At 38.5% G+C, this 21013-nt stretch overlaps 1 protein-coding gene across 7 annotated transcripts in view; it reads left to right on the top strand.

Annotated features, from left to right (window-relative positions):
- Positions 1-20000, top strand: part of Tcf4 (transcription factor 4) — a 350212-nt gene extending 330212 nt beyond the window's left edge. For 4 of the 7 annotated variants that reach the window (XM_013018941.1, XM_013018944.1, XM_013018945.1 and 1 more), the window contains 5 exons: positions 8086-8221; positions 9821-9983; positions 12808-13037; positions 13691-13831; positions 14094-18874. In XM_013018941.1, the coding sequence (XP_012874395.1) occupies positions 8086-8221; positions 9821-9983; positions 12808-13037; positions 13691-13827 (666 nt within the window). In that variant the 3' untranslated portion in view covers positions 13828-13831; positions 14094-18874. Of the gene's footprint in view, positions 1-8085; positions 8222-9820; positions 9984-12807; positions 13038-13690; positions 13832-14093; positions 18875-18914 lie in introns of those variants that run through there. The other 3 variants (XR_001175170.1, XR_001175169.1, XM_013018942.1) reach the window with 3 other exon arrangements.
- The last annotated feature ends 1013 nt before the right edge of the window (positions 20001-21013 follow it).

The following is a 21013-nucleotide window of genomic DNA, read 5'->3' as shown; positions in this document are numbered from 1 at the left end:
TCATACTCTCTCATGGCATTCATTTTATTTTGCCTTTTATGGTAACAATATTACCCTACCATTAAGGCCTAAATGCCTGTAGAGTAATAGATATGTCTGTCTTTTATCATTTCTTCCCCTGCAGATACCTGAAGAGTGCCTTGCATATGGACACAGTCAAAAGGCATTTGTTGGAGTAAATGGAATGTTTGTTTACTAGAAGCATGTTAAATGTATATCTGACGATATCAAAGGTCTCGATGTCAGATATACGAACACAAATCCATGCCATATGTATGACATGTATGTACATTGTTATACTACAGTGCTCTTTGGTGGCCTACACCTGAGGGACACTCAGAATCCAAAGGCACCTATTAGCTTTGTGATTAGTGGTTGCAAGAACAACTCATTAAAATGTACATCCTGTGCTGTCTGGACAGTGTACCTTGAATGTGTTTGGAGGGTGATGGCTGTTAGGGAAAAGCCCTCTCCTGCTCAGGACAAGGAAGGCAGTGGGAAAGTACAGTCTTCTTACACTCAGCACAGCCTTCCAGGGGCCAGAGGCAGGACATCTGTGGATCTGGTGAAAGACAAGGAGTGCTGCGAGTCATAAGAAGCCAGCACAGCGCAGCTCAGTCTATGCGGATATGGGAGTGAATACAGGTTAGTTGGCGGCCATGAACAGATATCTGAAGATTGAGGCTACACAATTTACAAAAATAGGAGAAAACCAGAGGATTCAGGTAAAAGGATACAGCCACAAGCGATAGCGGTTTTGTACTCAGTCTACAGAGCAGTGGAAATCCAGGCTAACTTCAGTAGGCAAGGGACCAAGAGCTAGAGAGAGAATAGAATGCTTTCTGTTCCATTTCCAAATACTTCACAGTAAGCATGGAAGACATAGCTAATAAGAAAAGCCTTTTCAAGATAAAATAAAGGTGGAGCAAAGTGGTAAATGCCTAATGAGGGTCTTGCCAGTGCTGGTTACCAGTGCTTTGTATAGAAGTCAGCAGGAAGATTACACACTCACCCAAGTATGTTACACTTCAGGAATTCAAAATCCATGTATATGATATATGTTCAGTGGACTTTTCCTTTGCTCCAAACAAAACAAGCTGCCTACAAGTAACTGCCAAGTTTCACCGTGGTCACTATGCTAGGTGGGCTTGGTTCAGTAGTGATGGCCTATCTTTGTTTGCAAATAATCTGCTTAGTGCTAGCCTCCCACCTGGAACAGGGAAGAGATAGGAGAGACACTGTCAGCTTCTGCTGCCATCCCGACCTGGTCTGTTGCATCCAGCTATGGCTGGAAAATGGCGGGGGCTGTGTAAGAGATGAGGAGGCAGAAGACAGAAATGAAAGTTTTAATAAATGGAACCAATGAGTTAGAAAAGGAAAGGTGAACTGAATTCAGCTTGTGCCCATTTGCATCTCTTTAACTATGTTGCCTTAGAGTCATTCATGATTATAACTATTTTGGGTGGGGAATCAAGGGGAATTTCAACCTGAGCTGATTATGACAAATAAACACAGCCAAGGTTGGAACCATTCAGGTCATATTTAAATCCTCCTGAAAATTTAATTTTATTCTCTGGAGAACAAGCATTGGATAAATCTCGACGAATTGCACTTTAAAGAGTGCATAAAACTTCAGACAAAGCATTACACGAAGCTGTGAGATTTTTCAGGAAAAAAAATTAGATGTTCTCCTGACATTTATGAAATCTTCTCCCAATAAACATTTGAAAAATTGAATGAGAATCCAAATGAAAGAATTGGATCCAGATCCACCTTCAGCGAAAAGTCCTTTAAATGTTTAGTTACTCAGATAATAATAAAAAAAATAAATGTTCATTTTTTTAACTAAGGGATACGGAAATTGTATCTGTGGTTGAAGAGCATCCCAGATGTTAGGCCTTTCTCCCCTAAGGGTTGTCTCTTTAGAGTTACATCTTGTTTTCTGCACGTTTTGGTGATCCTGGCCGCACTCTTTGCCATGTCCATGGGTTGCTGTCATGAACTTTGAGTACTATCTGCTCATGCGCATTTCCCACCTTTAAAAAAGATGCATTCTTCAGCTAAACAGAGGGTTTTTTTTTTTTTGCACATGTGGGAAAGTAAGTTTGCTTTATTATTTTTTTTTCTTAACATGACAGAGATCTGGCAAGGTAATTGAAACTGAAATCACATCCTCTACAACTGTCAGTGCGTAGCTGACACTTCACAGGGAGATTGCTGTTCCACACCAGAACTGTTGGCGGTGTCAATAGGTTCTAATTACGGTGAACGCCCATCAACTTTTCTTTCTTGTTTTTGGAAAAATGAGAGTAAAAGGTATCAAAACTTTTTTTTGGGGGGGGGTCCAGTTTTCCCTCTAGTTTTCTTCTTTCTAAAAAGCACCTCGCTGTATACTAGTGGCTCACACCTGTCACCCCTCGCTACTCAGGAGCCTGAGATCTGAGGATTGTGAACGGAAGCTGGCCTCGGCAGAAAAGTCCATGAGACTTGTATCATGAATTAACCACTGAAAAGCCAGAAACGAAGGTGTGGCTCAAGTGGTAGGGTGCCAGCCTTCAGCAAAAATAAATAAACAAGTGACAATACACAAAGGCCCTAGCACACACACACACACACACACACACACACACACACAGATAGAGAGATAGATAGCACCTAGGTCAATAGGAAAATTTTGAATCCACATGCCATTGATAACTAACTTCACTGTTTGCTATATCAGGATGTTCAAATAGCGTATTTGATTTTGTGTCATTTGTTATTACCTGGGTCTCAGAATTGATGACATATTACATAAAGTTTCTGTCCTACCCTCTTTTAGAAGGATTGTGGTAGAATGGAAGTAACTGGGGTCTGAAAGCCTGTTTTGAAGCAGTTATCTCTGGAGATAACATTAACTAGGATTGAATAACTGCCAAATGAAATTTAATACATTTTCCCATCCATGAAATAGGCCTCTTAAATACAACAGAATAATTACTTTCACAATACTCCCTGGAAACAAAGAGAGCAAAGGCATTGAATGTCTTTTTTGTTTGTGGTATTTGCTAGCTGGAGGATAAGGACAAGGATATTTACCAAGATGCTGTGCGCATCCCTGTGTACAAGCAGCCTGGCCATCAGCCACCTGATTTGAAACTGCATGTCTTTTAAATCTGTTTATGTTGGAGGAGTTGTGGCAAATATTAAATTGTATAATTTAGTTAGATATCTCGGCCTTGGCCTGAGTCGGTAAACTATAAGGGTTTTTTCCCCTATAATCAAGAAAACTGAAGTAATCTATAGATCTATATAATTATTTGTGTATATATGCATGTAGCATGTTCATATGTTGGTGGAGGTATATGTGTGTATATCATGCATATGCATACATAGTTTTAAAACAAAAGCTCGTAGAAGTAAATCCCATTCACTTATGAATTCTGCTTCCCTCCTTTATGTATATATTTATAATGCAGTAGCACACTCCTGTGATCCCAGCTGTTCAGTAGCTGTAGGTAGGAGGATTCCAGTCCAAGGTCAGCCTGGGCAAAAAAGTGTGAGACTCTATCTGAAAAGATAGCTAAAAGCAAAAAGGGAGGGGCTGAGGATAGGGCTCAAGTGCTAGGCACATGACACCAAGTTAAAAATCCCCTGTACTGCCAAAAAAAAGTAGAAGAAGAGAGTGGGGAAGGAGGTGATCTGCATATAAAGTGTAACCATTATTCCCCATGACAAATTCACAAGGAGAACTAGAATTTGAACATAACTTGACCCAACATCGAATGTAAGTTACATACTCCCATTTCTGTGCACTGGCTATGATTTACCAGGTGTGAAGAAGGCGCAGGCTGCCTGGCCCATGTTCTTGCCTGTGTAGTTCGTCAGACCACGATGAACTCGGAGCAGGGCCTTGGGGGGCCTAATCACAGAACAACCCGTGTCTCCTCAGTGAGGGTCTGGACAGTGAGATGATCTTTCAGTCAGGACTTAGAAATACTATGACCAAGAGGGACTACTTCACAGCAGGAACAGAATATACCAGATAACCTTTTGTATGAAGGAAGAATCTCAGCTGTAGGTGGAGAGGTAGAAAACTAAAGCAGTCTCTAGCTCCGTATAATTATTGGTATATATATGCACGGACCATATTCATATATAGGTGAATGTATATGTACATATAGCATACATAGACATGGTTTAAAAGGGAAGCTCTTGGATGTAAACTCCATTCACTCATGAATTCTGCTTCCCTTCTGCCCAAGAGAAGCAGGAGTGTCCCCGAGGCATGAGTCACCATAGGTCCCCAGAGACCTCTGGGTCCAAAATCTACTTACAGAGGCTGTTGTGATGGAGGATCTTCTTCCACACAAGTTTACCTTTCTCTCTTTCTGTTAAAACCAGCATGCTGAAGTGGTCAGAAATAATACAAAGGATGGTTATGAACTGACCTGCGTCCTGTCAGATGTATTTATCATTCTGCCCTCCTTGCTTGCTGCCGTGGGCCTGGACCAGCCTAGCAAATGTCCACTGGGTTAAAAATGCTCTTTCTGATGACTCAGTAGTTACCACCAAAATGTATAAAGTTTTGCTTTCAGCACATTGATATCTGAGAGTACATCATAGGTGACTATAAGAAGATTCTTAGATTCAAAAAAATTACACTCAGTATTAATGGAATTAGTTTTTCATAGCTGGCTTTCATCTTTATGATGATATACTGTTAAAGTTTATCAGCACAGGGCTTTACTAAGAAATTAATTTTTCTAAGGACATATATCCCGTATACAGAATTGGAGCTTATTCCTAGTTGAATCAGTATATATTTATTATGCCCTGTGTGTATGTGATATATAGCCTATATAACCTATATATAAGTAGTCAATACTTCCATATATAGAGAATGTATATATACATGTATGTATATGTATACATGTATGAATATACATATTTATATGAAAGTACTAGCTCCTATTTCTGAATTATCTTTATGGTGGATTTGTGCTGACCATCAGTGGCCATTCTGTCTTGTTTTCTATGTGAACAGAGGTAATGTTTGCAAAAGAAAGGTATATAGGGTTATAACATGTTATCTATAGGACAGGAGACAAACAAGGAAATGCATGGGTTCTAGAGAAGCAAGATCTATAGAACCATCTCCTCATATAGACGTGTTATTTCATGTGACCCAAAATACATAGTTATAAGGAAGACTAAAAAACGAAGGACTACTTTATCTCCACCTTCCTGTATGAAAAGAGCTGACTGATATTTTTCTAGATGATCTATAGAAAATAGACAACTTTAGGTAGCATAAGCTTAAAAATCTAAAGAAAAATGTACTTAGAACAACTTTATTCTCAGATATTTTTATAAAGCTTAAGATTTTGCTGTCATTACATAGGAAACATTTTAAGATAAAATGGATGTGAACAAAAGAGGCATATTGAGCACAAAGATGACAAAAGTGAAAGTAGCTTGAGTTTTGAGAGGTCTTAATGTTCACATAAAACTATTTGTTTTATGTACTATGCAAGGATATTTCGTTAACACACATAGTACTTCATCTAACTAGTGAGGCACTAGTTTTACATATATTAGTGGTACTCTAAGTGGTTAAACTTGAGACTTACTCCCTATAACTTTTGGTGTTATTTTCTTTATTTGCCTCTAAGCTCCTTATGACTACATAGCATAGCTAGCAAGTAAACCTTTGCTACCAGAGCTGCACATTGCTGTCTCTCTACTGTACTCCCACACCCAGAGCCTTGACTTTCATTATCAGCTAAGGCAAACAGAATTGAAAGGCAGTCATATGGGTTCCTTTGTTTCCTCCTGTGAAAACTCATCTCTATGTGATATTGAGGAGAGCGGGAAATTCAAGATCAGTAACTGAATGCTTAGATGAAAAACAACTACAAATGCCGACAAAGAAGGCTTAAGAGCCTTCATAGAATGATTCTGAAATGGAAGGAGCTTAAGTCTCCATTAAGCCCCAAACTACAGTCACCCAAAGTGGTTCTGACTTAAAATCTTCCTTTATGGATATTCAAGAAGTCAAATCCATTAGGAATACTAGAAAGTACAAACCAGTACTAGGGTAGTTATTTTAAGTTCACATTGCCTGGCAAATGTAAAGAACTATCATTTGATAAATGCTGAGATCTTAGACTTGAAAGGGAAATTGTTGATTGACTCTGTCTTTCTAAATGCACAGATCTAAGCATGACAGATCATAAACTGGATGGAAAGTGTCTACACTCTGTTGTTCCAAAGAAAAATAAAAATGTCAGAAAAAATAAATAAAAATATCAAGTGGATAGAGTGGGTTACACATGGCTGAAGGAACAGAGTGGGCATGGTATAGCCATAAGAGAACAAGCCTGAGTTACAGAGGAAAGAAAAGGGTCATGGAAACAAAGTTAAACACATGGCAGAGGCTTGAACTCCAAGGAGGCCCACAGTGGAATTCAGGATCAGCCAGTGGTATCTACCCAGAGCCTCTGCATTTGGAGTAGGCACACAGGAAGCATAAGTAGCAGCCACCAAGTTCATATTGTGACAAAAATAACCAGTTACAGACAGAACTGGACTCCGCAAAATCTGCCAGCTAGAACATTCCTTTATACTTCCAATGCTTACAAACCTTGAGATTCTTTCCTGTTCTTGCTTTGTGTTGAATCTGAACATCGATGTGTTTTGCTTTCTTTCTCACCGCTCTGACAATCATTTCCTTTCCTATTGTTTGGAAGCCGTTAGTTTTTAAAGGTGACGCTTATTTCCTACTTAGCTGTCTTCAGGTAGCATTCTTTAGTCCTGGAAAGTTGATTGTTGTTGGTTCGGAATCTTACTGTTGTTGAAGTCTTTGGAAATACTCATTTGAAATATCGTAATAGCAAAAGAGTAAAGACTCTGCTTTGTGGATCTGTATTTTTGGATTACAAAAGCAAGCCATGATTTATAACAGTATAACAGTATAAATTCATGAGTAAATTTTTTTTTTTACTTTTAGATCCACTGACTTGTATAAATAAATGCATTAGCAATAGGCTAAGAAAGTAACTCCTTGGAAAAAACAAAGACCTAGATGAGCTCCTTGTGCTCATCTTAGTTTACAAATGCTTAATGGTTTTGCTTGAAGGCATATGCTATAAAGTTAGCAACTGGTGTCTCAGTGCCACAAATTCAATGTCTCTGCACCCCAGAGTAGGTGGTGGTAGTTAATAAAAAGCTCAGCAGTATTTTTTTTTCAAATCAAGTAATCATGCTGTACTCTATAATTTTATTCTTGGACGCATAAAGAGTGTTTACAATATGGTGCCTTTCTAGGATTAGAGTAGTGGGGGGGGGGAGATGGAAAAATGTCCAAACATCCTTGCATGGCAATGATGGCATTACTGGTGTGTTTAATAAAACCTTTATTGGTACATTTTCCGGTGTGGTGGCATTGGCAGAAATGGTCCCCCTTTGGATTTAGAACTCAGCAGCTGATGAAATACAGTAAACATTAATTTGGAATGGGCTGCCAGTTTTGGAAAGCCAGGTGACATTTTATTATATTTGTACCGAGCAGGGGCTATGTCCCATACTGCTGTAGCTTCCGCTGTCAGAGGCTTAGCTGGCATTATGGAAAAAAAAAATGGCAGGCCTGAGAATCTTATCCCCTGAAATGAAAGTCGAATGCCAAATTGAAATTCCTGTAGGATTTCCGATAGCAATGGGGGAATTGAGAAGCCCACAATTAAGCATATGGGCATTAAGATAATTGTCAGATCTGTTGGCGGACATGATGGAAGACAGATGGGTACGAATCAGTGCGCTCCACTGCAGCACCCTGGGAGACAATTTGACGTTTTACCTGCCTGAGCTACTCTGCCATATTTGTCACTGGATGTACAGCACGGCATCTTACTGAGTGTGAAGTGTTTTCTTTTTTTTTTTCCGGAGAACTATAGGTACATGTGCGGTCCTCCAGCGCCCTCTAGTGAGATGCATTCAGGGAGGATGGCTTTTCAGGCCAGCCTTCCTGCATCTGAGCTGTCCCTGGAAATGAAGCTGTGGCCTCTGCCAGTTCCCACTCAGCACTGGTTCCTCTTACCCTTTCAGGTTGGGGCCCATCGCGAAGATGGCGTAGCCCTGAGAGGCAGCCATTCTCTTCTGCCAAACCAGGTTCCGGTTCCACAGCTTCCTGTCCAGTCTGCAACTTCCCCTGACTTGAACCCACCCCAGGACCCCTACAGAGGTAAGTCTGCATCCGAAGGGCACTTCTGACCTCCAGTAATCAGTAGACTTAGTGTTGATGCTGAACATACTTGGAGGCCAGCCTGAATTCAGGAAGCACTTGTTACAAACCAAGAATTAAATGTGGTCCAAAAATGGTGAAGCAGCTTGGGCCAGGGCTAGAACTGAGCCTGCTAATCAGGTTTCTTCAGTGGCTGTTTTCCTCAAACATCCTCTGAAATCTCACTCCCATCTCAGTGGGGAATGAGACAACAGACTGATGAGAGGAAATTTTATTTTAGCTATTTCCACATTTTGCTCATTCAGGTCCCTCTAATATGGTTAGTTGGGCCCTGAAATGATCTTTCCAAATGAATAGGGAGGAAGGAAATTGGTTTTGTTGTTTAAGATGGAAGGAAATGTAGGTACATTTTAAAAATGGAACTTGGTTGGGTGGCTTTTGTTCTGGAGCCATCTAGCCCTGTATAATGCCTTCCTCCTTCCCCCTCCTGACTTCAAGGTCTTTTCTTGTCCCCAGAGAGTTGTGCTACAAGTAGGGGACTTGGATCCTGAATCTAGGCCTCCTGTGCTACTCATTGGCCAGCTGGATGGCACTCACTTGGATACCATCTTCTGGCTCCCCTCATATTTAACATGAACAGATAACACTAGCTTAGGAATACACATGACCCTTCTTTTCCCTTGGCTACCATTTTATACTTGAGAGTATTCAATATAAATCTGAGTAGGGTGGTTCCTGTTTATCTGAGCAGCTCATCAGCATGTATACTTTTAAAGCACCATTGCTTTTGCTCTGTCTTACTACGTGTACTTCCCACATTGTAGCATTTACACATGTGACCCTGACTGCTGTAGCAGCAGTGCGAGTCATCACCTCTCGTGGCTCCCAGGTGGTAGGGTTGCTCCTTGGCCCATGATCCAAAGTTTTAGAGATAATGTTCCATAATACACAGATGCAAGTAAGTAGGGAATGCTTGATAGGCATATATCCACCTGAGAAGCAAATTATGTTAAGGTCATGTTTCAAAATGTAGTGTGATCCTAAGAAGTTTAGCAATGATAAAGCTAGAAATTTCTTCTGCGAGCAGCAAGCTGCCTTCTATATATACCATTTTTAAATGCTGATTACTCTTTGAGGATAAGAGAAGCCTAATTTCAGAATATCATTAGGGTATCTATTGAAGTCTTGACTACACATATTTAGCGTACTCTCTGGGAATTATATTTTAAGGACATTTTTCTATTAAATCATTGCATATGGAAGAAACTCAATATAATAGCTGATATTTACTTGGGTTCTTAATCAGAACATTGAGGTGTGTGATTTTCATGATTATGATTTTCATTGCAATTAAGTTGATGTTTTGTAGACAGTGAAATTACCATCTACTCCAAAAGATTGCAAAATAGAATTTAACCTCAGAGCCAATGCAGGGAAAATCTTGTTTCCGCAGGTGCGTTTTGGAAACTTCACCAGCTAGCAGGAAAAGTGACAGAAGGATCAGAGTTCAGCCGTGTGGATTGTCTGGCAGGCAGCCTTACAGTCTGTGTTGTGTTGGGGCAGCGAGTTGGTAGCGTCACCTGGTTTGTTTTTCTGTAGGCATGCCACCGGGACTGCAGGGGCAGAGTGTCTCCTCAGGCAGCTCCGAGATCAAGTCTGACGATGAGGGCGACGAGAACCTGCAGGACGCAAAATCTTCCGAGGACAAGAAATTAGATGACGACAAGAAGGATATCAAATCAATTACTAGGTCAAGATCTAGGTAACAGTATATAATACTGTCGCTTCATTTAATTCCTTTATTGGACTTTGATGAAGTGAACAGAACAGGAAGAAACTACTCAGTTTTTTCCTGGCAGGTAAATAAATCCACAGAGGAAAAGACATCTCAAGGCCTATTCTAGAAGTACTCAAAAGTATCATTTACGATACCTGTACTCTAGCTATGCCTACCATGTCTTGGCATTGATAAATTTGGACCCAGTGCTAATCACACACACTGAAATTGATTTGTAACTAATTGCAAGTACAGTGGTTTATTTTTTAAAATGGTCCTTAATTGTATAAATTTGGTCAGAAAAGTTCTCTAAATTCTTTCCAAAAAAAGATTTAGCCATGTTAAAAGCCATATATATGCAATTGTAATTTTTCTTACCTCTAAAATAAGAAAATCATGGGGTTTTTTCCCCCAATTTTATTCTATACGATGTCTATACGAGTAACACCTAACTTGCTGATTTTTTTTCCTTCTCACTAATATTCCTTTCTACAGAAAATATAGCTGCAGAAGAATAGTTTCTGGTTGATGTTTTTAAGTATCTGATGTCTTCAAATTAGATCTGTGTCTTTGCACTTGAGCCTGGTAAATCAGATGGCTTTTGAATACCGGGACATCCATGTACTTTGCCTTAATGTCTTTGGTTTGTTGGCAAATGCCTTTGCAAGTTAAACCAGTTGTACTAGATGACAGCTTCTTCTTTTAAAGGCTGTGGTTGTCAAGGTCACCACTAATGTTATTGGTGAATGAAGTTCACGCTGCCTTCTCATGCTGTCTTTATAACTATTCTATTATGTGTCTTGCCACAAATTCCAGAAATGGTAAATGCTTCTAGCTTCCCGCTTCTTTACCATCATGTGCAGTTCCTTCCTTCTAGGCCATATTGGCAAGAAATCCTGGGTTAGGGATTTCTCCTCATTAACAGCTTCTTTTTAGCCCTGTCAATTCTTGGTAATTTAATCAGTGGTCATATTTACACATAGAATAGGATCTTTGAAATTGGCCATTTTAACTTGCTGCTGACAACCTTAACACCATTCTTGTGACAGTAACTCATACATCTTTCCAAGACTGTATTGTTCAGCATTTTTTTTCAATCTAGTGTATTTGCATGACCAATTTATTTGTAAGTGAGTAAGTAATTCTAAGTAGCTGTTAGCCTGAAAGCCACTGGAAGACAAGTTCCCATGTTGAGGTACGGCACATGTCTACTGGATAAAAATATTGCCTGAATTTTTAGCTCCAGTATGGGAATCACTCCTTTTCACTCTTGCTTATTATAGCTGACCTCAGAGTGAGATACAGGAATGAGGCCAGAGCAGCCTGGATTTTGTTGGTACCATGAGAGGTCATAGGTGAAGGGAGAGGAAGGACAAGGAAGGAAGATTAAGAAGTACAGAAAAGAGGGTTTGCTCAGTGGGGGGTCCCGAGCTATGTGTTCATCCTCTTACTCCTGCACAGACTGTGTGATTTTGAAAGGAGTCTAGTTTATGGGAGAGAAGAATCACTTTCAGCATCTTCCTCCTCCCCTTTAGCTTTCCCTCCTCCCTTGATGTATGATATATTTGGTTGACATCCATATCTTACCATGTGCTACATGTATTTACAGCAGAAGAATACCACTTCTTTTATGGGTTGATTAGATCTTCCCCACCATACTGCTACCTTCTGCAGTTTGGAGTCTTATTGAGAATTTTTCAAAGTAGAGTATCAGAGCTATGACTTGTCAAGCTGGTTTACATTAAGTGTACATTGAATTTGCTAGATTAACTCCATCATCTTCCCATTCGGAAATGTTGTAATGCATGATCACAATTAAAAACTGAGACTTCTGTCATTTTAAAGCAGCATCTAACCTTCATGGTTCCTGAGCCCATTGCAGCCGTCCCGAAGCTGACAGCCTTATAAATAGTCACTGACATGTTCTTTCTTGCCACAAGAGTCTCTGCTTTTTGGTGATGTTGACTTTAGTTTTCCTGCCTCTAGTTTTTCTGCCTCTCATGAGAGTGCATTTACTCATGAGAGTTCACAGAGGTCATCTGGAGTTCTTTGTTTTGTTCTGGGTTCTTGAGACAAAACATCCCCTTCCCTCTTTTCTACATGATAGCCCCTGAAATATTTGAAACCTACTGCCATAAGAGGGTCCTAGTGTGATAGGCTTTCAAAGTGTTCATCATCCTAGCTCCCTTCCATAAAAGGAGTAATTGGACATTGTGACACCCAGATGTGGTCAGAACTGATCTTATCTATGCGGGGGAGGGAGGAAGGGGGAGGAAACCTGCCTTTCGGATGAATCATCGGATATTTTGGTTTTACAGAGAATCCTGTTTGGCTTCATTTTTGACTCACAGTGAAGTCATGGTCATTTATAAGGACAGGTGTTTAGATTTTGTATTGTTCTATATTGCTGATGTCAGTTTGGGTTTCCCCAACTTATTTTGGAGACCATAAACATTCATAAAATTAAATGCAATAAGAAAGGCCTGTTTTCCCAATTTTCATTCATTCATATGTGTGTGTATGTATGTATATTACATGGAAAAATTGGGACATACAGACACACACATATCATACACACACACTCTGTATCTCTGTCTCTGTCTCTCTGTCTCTCTGTCTCTCTGTCTCTCTCTCTCTCTCTCTCTCACACACACACACACACACACACACACACACACACTTATTCCACCTAGGATCAAGATGGAACACATAATGCTCCTCGGCAATTCCAGAAGAAAAACAAAGTAATTTTGATGACTTACTTTTCTCCACACTGTTAGAAAATGTCCCATCCCTTGTTATCCTGCAGCAATAACGATGACGAGGACCTGACCCCGGAACAGAAGGCAGAACGAGAGAAGGAGCGGAGGATGGCCAACAATGCCCGTGAGCGCCTGCGGGTCCGGGACATCAACGAGGCTTTCAAGGAGCTTGGCCGCATGGTACAGCTGCACCTCAAGAGTGACAAGCCTCAGACCAAGCTTCTGATCCTCCACCAGGCTGTGGCGGTCATCCTCAGCCTGGAGCAGCAAGTCCGAGGTCAGTGGGCTGAAATAGCAGCACAGACACTTTTTAATGAGATTCATTTCGTTTACAAATCTATTTAGGCTTTTTTGTTTTAAAATCAGCATATATAGTAATTGTACAAACTCTTAAAACTCCCTCAGAATAACTATTCAAATATAGACTATGTCTAATTCCAGAAAGTGGTATTCTTGTCTCCCATAAATATGTAGAAATACATAACATAATTAACACAATGAAACGAAACCTTTAAGAAACTTGTAAAAAGGAGAGAAGAGGAGAGGAAAGGAGTAAGAAACAGTACTATTGATGGAGTGGATTTTGTGCATGCTGTAAATATCACAGTGACAACCCTTTGTACAATTAAGTGATGCTAACAAGAGTTTTAGAAGTTACAAGATCCCCTTACAACTAAGTGTCACCTACCATTCCCACTGTACTGTCAGTCAGAGCTTTTCCATCTGGAATGAGGTGGCACAAATTCCATGCACCTTCACCTTTGTGAGTGATCAACCACATGTATGAACACTGAGCACTTTTCCAAGTGTTGCTTTTACCATGTCACATGAAAACTGAACCTGAAGGTAGGACCCATGTCCAGGAATGTCTCCTTGCCCTTTGAAGAGCCTCGGTATTGACTAAACGGCCTATATTCCTGTTCTCCACAGAAAGGAATCTGAACCCGAAAGCTGCATGTCTGAAAAGAAGGGAGGAAGAGAAGGTGTCCTCGGAGCCTCCCCCTCTCTCCTTAGCTGGCCCGCACCCTGGAATGGGAGATGCATCGAATCACATGGGGCAGATGTGAAAGGGCAAGTTTCATGCCATTCTTCTCCACTTAATAATCTCATGCACAAGTTTTCCATCATTCATCTGCATTCATAACTCCCACATGCACGTCTGCTGCCATTCCTCTCCTATCATAACTCTCACCTGCCTGTAAGCCATCAAGCCAGCTACACCCAAATTCACAATAGTTTTCTCGCTTTCTTAGAAGTTTTTTAAAAAAAAAGAGAACACTTTCTCTTCACTAAATGTATTAATTAATTTTCCTCTTTTCCCCCCCTTTCTCAGGTCCAAGTTGCAACATTGCTTCATTAAATCAAGAGACCACTTCCTTAACAGGTGTATTATCTTAAACCCACATAAACACTTCTCCTTAACCCCCTTTTTTTTGTAATATAAGACAAGTCTGAGTAGTTACGAATCGCAGACGCAAGAGGTTTCAGCATTCCCAATTATCAAAAAACAGAAAAAAAAGAAAGAAAAAGTGCAACTGGAGGGACGACTTTCTTTAACATATCACTCAGAATGTGCAAAGCAGGATGTACAGGCTGAGACGCAGCCCAGAGACTGAGTGGCAATCTTTCCACACTGTGGAACAATGCATTTGTGCCTAAACTTCTTTTGGAGAAAAAAAATATAATTAATTTGTAAGTCTGAAAAAAAATATTTAATTTAAAAAAATTGTAAACTTGCAATAATGAAAAAAAGTGTACTTCTGAAGAAAACTCCATGAACGTTTTTGTTGGTATTCAAGTCAGCTAGTGTTTATAATTCCTGGATACTGAAATAAAAGGGGAGCTCAGCTACCCTAGCTACAAAACCAGCAAACGTCCTGAGAACAAAATGATGACCTTAGCCATTCCTTAGGGTAGGAGGAACAGATGGATCTTATAGACCTATGACAAATATATATATAAATATATATATAAATATATATTAAAAATTTAGTGACTATGGTAAGCTTTTGTTCATTTGTTTCAGACTTTTTTCCTCCTGTAAAAAAATAGTACTGATTAACTTTTTTAAAAGAAAGAATTTTACTGTAAATATGGAATTTTTTTCTTTTCTCTTTCTTTTTTGGTGGGGGAGGGGGTCTTATTTCTGTCCCTATTTCCTGGTTTGTTATCGTAACCTGCAGTGCCAATTCTGCTTCCGGAGCGGTAATGCAGGAAGATTTGCAGACGCTGATGTTGATTCTCATTCATAAATAAGTAGAAAGTTGTTTCTCCAGTCTTTTTGGGAACACAGGACTTAAAAGTCACATCATGTGTAGATAATGCAAGCAGCATCACCAAGACCTGGCAAAAAAAGAGAGAGAGAGAGAGAGAGTTTGTCTGGCTTGGGCTGCTGCTCTTGTGACCCTATTCTGGGATTTTTCCAAGGTACAAGGTTAGAATGCTACAATGTTACCACTGTGCCTTCCAATGTTTATATCATCGGAAACATAACATAATCAAAGTGGCTGTGATTTAACAAAAATAAAAAAGATTAAAGTGTTACCTACCTGTGTAGCTGAAGTAGTGTGCAGTGAGGCGTTTCTGAATACATGGTCAGATTTTTGGAAAAAAAAAAAACAAAAAAACAAAAAATAAAAAAACAAACAAAAATATCAAAAAAATAAAATTCCCAACCCATCAATGAGAAAATTGCAAGTAGTATGACAGAGCTGATTGATTTTGTTGCTTTCTTGACTTTATTTTTCAAAATGAGTTATTACTATAATGTAGGTGACTTACCTGCCTCCTCCTTGGTCTGAAAAATGACAATATTCAACCCTCATGCAGCATATGACCAGCCTTATGAAGTCCTAAAGCATTAAGTTGCACCTTTTTTTTTTTTTGAGGAGAGGTAGTGTAGTATTTCTCTGGCCAGTATGAATGAAGTTTATACTTATCATATTTGATAGGAACATAGATCAAGCTATGGCACAGCGACTCATCAGATAGCTAGCTTTGATGTCTGGGCACAATTTCCACCGTAAATCTTTATAATGATTGACTTTGGTGTATAATGCAGTAAGCAGATAGTGCTCCTAGTTAAGTATTTGTCAGCATCCTTTTGTCTATAACTTGTTTCTATTTTTACAGCCACACAATCTTGGCATGTATTAAGGAAAAAAAATCCCTGTTCAAGTAGTTTTTCCACCTATCAGCACTGAGTAAATGCCATAACATCGAAATGGTCTAAGCGGTCCATCTGTTCTCCTGTTTTACCAGTTATATAGTAATGAAATACATTTGTAAATTTTATGCAACAAAACGGCGAACGTATCATTATTTTGAAATCGTGTATGTAAAAGTTATATTTTTACATGTAGACTCTTGTTATTATGTGTTTTAATACATTGTATCAGTTTTTGTTTTTCTAAACTGTGTGGTTTTTAAAAAAAAAAACAAATGAAGTCTCATTTAAATGAAATAGTGAGCTACAAGAATCTGAATTTTATGTTCATTTCTGAAAAAAAAAACAATGTAAGAACAAATAAGATAGTTACCACGTGGTCATCTTTTACAAACCCAGAAACATTGTGTGTCTGTGTGTGTGTGTGCGTGTGCGTGTGTGTGTGCCCGTGTGTGCGCGCGCACATGTTGAAAACTGTAAATATGTTCAGTAGTGATAAAATTAAATGCTTTGATTTGTTGATAAGTTCCTAAAATGTGGAGGTGGATTGAAACTGTAGGGGAATAGCAGAAATGCAAACTTCAGGAAAAGTGATATGGGGCTTTCCTGTGAAGTATATAAACAAAAGAGTCTCAAAGAAGAACGTAGAAGACAATAATGTGTCTCTCCCCTCCTCCCTGAATAATGGAAACCATGTGTACTTGTTCCCTTGGTATGTTAAAGATTTCCTTGTAGTAGCATATTCTACATTCTTTTTTGTATAGTCTACCAAGGCGGGTATCCCTAGGAACAATGTTATATAGGAAGCAGGTCTCTGATGACATTCAGGATGAGTGTGTACAGAAGAAGAAATGGTGTTTACTCTCTAGGGAACTGGAAATACTCCTTGTATTGATGTAATGTTAAGAATGGCACTTTTGATAACTTATTATCAGAAAGGTGCTTGCTAGAGCTGAATTAAAGATTTTCAAACTGTAAACAAAACAACGCAAAAAAAGCCAATTGTAGTCATTTGATTTTTTTTTCTTTTTAAATTGGTGCTTTCTATTTTGTTCTCACTCAAACAGTAAAAGATGAACTTTCTCCTTCACCAGCTTTGATGTATTCATTACTCAGTAATGCAGCACCTCGATTGTGGAATTCCCTTTGGAAAGAAGCGGGAAAACTTCCTAACAGTCACCCAAAGTTGTTGCTTGCTTTTTGTTTGTTTGTTTGTTTGTTTGGTGGAGAAACATGATCTGCACCTATTCATATTAAGTGGGATGTATCCCCAGTTTATAAAGAGAGAGAGAGAGAGAGAAAGAAAGAAAGGGATTGTAGCCTTCTTGTGTTTTTCTTTTCTTTTTGTTGTTTGTAATTATCAGACCCAGGTAAGATATTGGTACCCTGCACTGGACTTTGAAGTCAAATTTAGCAGAAGACAGGATTGAAGTATTATACAACACATTTCATAAAGGTCCATGCTACACAATGTAGATATTTATACACAGTGATACTTAGGCTGGGGATCGATTTTAGAAACCTGGACTTTGAAAGCAACTCAGAACAATTGATCCACCTCCACATTCAAATAATTTATGAATATGCAGAATAGGGATCTATTCATCTAGGCATTTTTTTAAACATTTGTCTTCTGTGTAGCTGCAAGAAACACTAATGTTTATATATCTGTCAGTGCACCCAGCGGTGCAGCTAATGCCGATTCAGTCTTCCGATTGCTTTTTGTTTGTTTTACACTTCTTCCTATCTCTAGACTTACAAAAGAATTTTTTGTCGTTCTTAATTTTTATTTTGTTGAGGGGTTAGGGGAGTGGGGAGGGAATAGAACAGGGACTTGGGGAATGAAGAGAATGTTCGTCTTTGCATCCAACAGGCAGAATATGATCTGTGTCCAAAACTAAACTTGAGTCAGGAATGAAACCATTTCAGCATAAACAAGCACAAAAATTTAGTCTGCTGGCTGACTGGAAGAAAAAAAATCAAGATGGAATATGATGAATTCCAACACAATGGGGCACCAAGGCCACAAGGCCTATCTTCTTTATTTTGCTTTGGTTTTGTTGGTTTTCATTTAGAGACATGCTCTTTCTAATGGGACTAGAAGTGGATTCATCTATGTGCAGTGCTGGTTTTGCCATACTCATTTCAAGTATTATAGACATATGTAATGGTGAAAATATATGAACTGTGGCCTTTTTCATTCTTGTTACTTGTGATGCAATTAAGTGAAGATAAGAAAAAAAAAAAGCAGAGATTTACCATGTATCAGTGCCTGGCTTTTTGTTATAAAGCTTTGTTTGTCTAGTGCTCTTTTTGCTATAAAAATAGACTGTAGTACACCCTAGTAGGAAAAAAAAACTAAATTTAAAAATAAAAAATATATTTGGCTTATTTTTCGCAGGAGCAATCCTTTTATACCATGAATATTACAAAAAAATTGTCAGATTCTGAATATTTCTTCTTTGTAGATTTTTGGAATCATTATGAGTAAAGTTTGTTACTTTATTTTACTATTTAAAAGATGTTATTTTACCATGTGTTACCAAGATGAAACTGTATGGTAGCTTTTTTTTTGTTTTTTGTTTTTGTTTTTTTAGTTGTAGGTCGCAGCGGGAAATTTCTTCCGACTGTACACATAGCTGCAGCATTAAAAACTAAAAAAAAAAAAAAGTTAAAAAAGAAAAAAAAAGGGAAAACATTTCAAAAAAAAAAGATAAACAGTTACACCTTGTTTTCAATGTGTGGCTGAGTGCCTCGATTTTTTCCATGTTTTTGGTGTATTTCTGATTTGTAGAAGTGTCCAAACAGGTTATGTGCTGGAGTTCCTTCGAGACAAAAACAAACCCAGCTTGGTCTAGGCCATTACCTGTTTCTCATCTGTAGTTATTCGATGAAGTCATGTACATGACCGTTCTGTAGCAATAAATGTGCCATTTTTATAAACTGTTTCTGACACTTGTTTCATTTCATTTTACATGGTCTACATAGAGCTGGGTTTTCTTCTAAAAGACTGCATCGCTAGTTCATTTTCCAAGTGTTGGAGTTATTGACAACTTAACAAACAAAACATTATCACAAAAAAAAAGAAAATCACAAAACAAATTGGAGGGCAAAGCTCATGGTTAATCAAGGAAGAAATGCTCTTAATGAAAGTGGAATGGTATGCATGCAAAACAAAAAGAAAACTGTCCATAGAGGATTAACAAGTCAAAGGAATACAGTTCATGTGCATGCAACCTGAGCCATGCCATTTGAAGAGCTGTGAGCTGTGCCAGTGTGTTGGTTGTGTGTGCTACAGGTTACAGAGGCCTGTCGTCAGCCATGATCTCTTGGATCAGTTGGTTGGTGGTTGGACAGAACATTCTCAGCTAGATCTTTTCAATAAAAAAAACCTAAAATCATTTATTTTGTATCACTGTTAAAAGCTGAATACTGTTAACTACAATAATATTACACTGTATATTTCCTAAAAACTACCCTTAATTCCTCCCTCCCCCAACTTCTGGTTGACTGTTAGCTCTTAGATCCAGATGTAAACAACCAGTGGCTTGGGTTTGGTTTTGCTTTTCTTTTTGTCTTGTACAAGCATATGTCACCTCCAGGAGGGGGAATGATGTACAAATTAAAATTACTCAGTGTTATGTACTGTAAGTTACTATTTTTATAGAATGGATACCGATCTACTTCCTAAAACTTGGAGGCTGTTTCAACATTGCACTGTAAAATGTAAAATGATGTCTGCAATGTAAAAGAAAGCCTACGGTAGATGAGAAAAGAATGTTCTTAATGGGGTGTGTGGTATTTTGGGATGTCTCCGGTATTGTTCTCGTATTCTTTCTAATAGGAGTTAGTGACCTGAAGAAAAAAAATGTTATAATGTCATTTGGTTCATCACCATAGTCAAATTTGGGGAGTTTGGGTTTTTTTTTTTTTTTGGTTTGGATTGTTTTGCAGATACTTAAATATTATGAATTTTCCAAAGATTTTGATTGAAAACTCCTTTTACCTTCTAAATGATTTGACATGTTCTTATGTTCTTATTGTGTGTTTTAAATATATACAGAAGAGCCACAAGCACTTAGTCTTTTAGTTATTATATTTGATCCTACACCTACTACTAAAAGGGGAAATGAGGTTGGGTAACTTTTAATGTTTCATATAATCTGTGTTTTAAAGGACCACATGATAAGTTAAAGTACATGAATTCTGGCTTTATTTCATTCTCAGGGATAAATTTGACTTTCTGGAGAGATTAAAATATAATAATAATAATAATTAAAATAATTTTAATAATAATAATTAAAATAATTTTAATAATAATTAAAATAATAGCCAAAAGTTTACAAGGTCCAAATCTTAGATATGAAGAAGGAAGAGAGTAACCACAGAAGTTGAAATTAGGGACTCATGTAATCTCATAATCTGATCCATTCTCTTAAAACTAAGTGAAATTTATGCCCTAGCACTTGATTGTAGGTTACTTTTCACTTGACTGCCAACCTAGGAAACCTCCTGTATAATTCTCTTGAAGGGAGAGCTTGAAAGCAAGATGTAAACAGGGTGCTTAGGTTGGAACTAGCCCAAGGTCCCTCCCTTGCATTGCATGCAATGTAAGAGATGTGTTGGCTCTTCTGGCCAGAAGAGCTCATTCTGTTAAGCATGCTTCTCCTTCTGGCCAGCTTTAGATCCACATTGTCACAGATAGAAAGAAGCATGGCCAGTTTTGAGAGGCCTAGGAGAGTAAGTGGAGCCAGTCACCTACATATTTCTGAGAGACCATTTAAAATGAGTCTTGAAGAACAACACAATTAAGTGTTCAGAAAAAGCAGATTACACAAGTGTTCAGAAAAAGCAGGTTATATGTCACTACCCAGTGGCTTGTATGCACTGGTACAACTGTAGGGAACTGCCAGGTGCCATAGAGAGGACAGGTTAATTCAGATTACCTGCCTCTGAACAGATGTTTGAAGTACTACTGAATCTATACCCAAATAGAACAAGTATCCATAAATTAGGCATTGTACTGTGGAAAAAAATCTCTATCAAACTTATGTTTGAATTGCAGATGCTTTGTCAATAAAGAAAGT

The sequence above is a fragment of the Dipodomys ordii genome, unplaced genomic scaffold, assembly GCF_000151885.1.
Source record: "Dipodomys ordii isolate 6190 unplaced genomic scaffold, Dord_2.0 Scaffold43, whole genome shotgun sequence".
NCBI classification, from domain to species: Eukaryota; Metazoa; Chordata; class Mammalia; order Rodentia; family Heteromyidae; genus Dipodomys; species Dipodomys ordii.
This window is presented reverse-complemented; position numbering and strand designations above follow the sequence as displayed.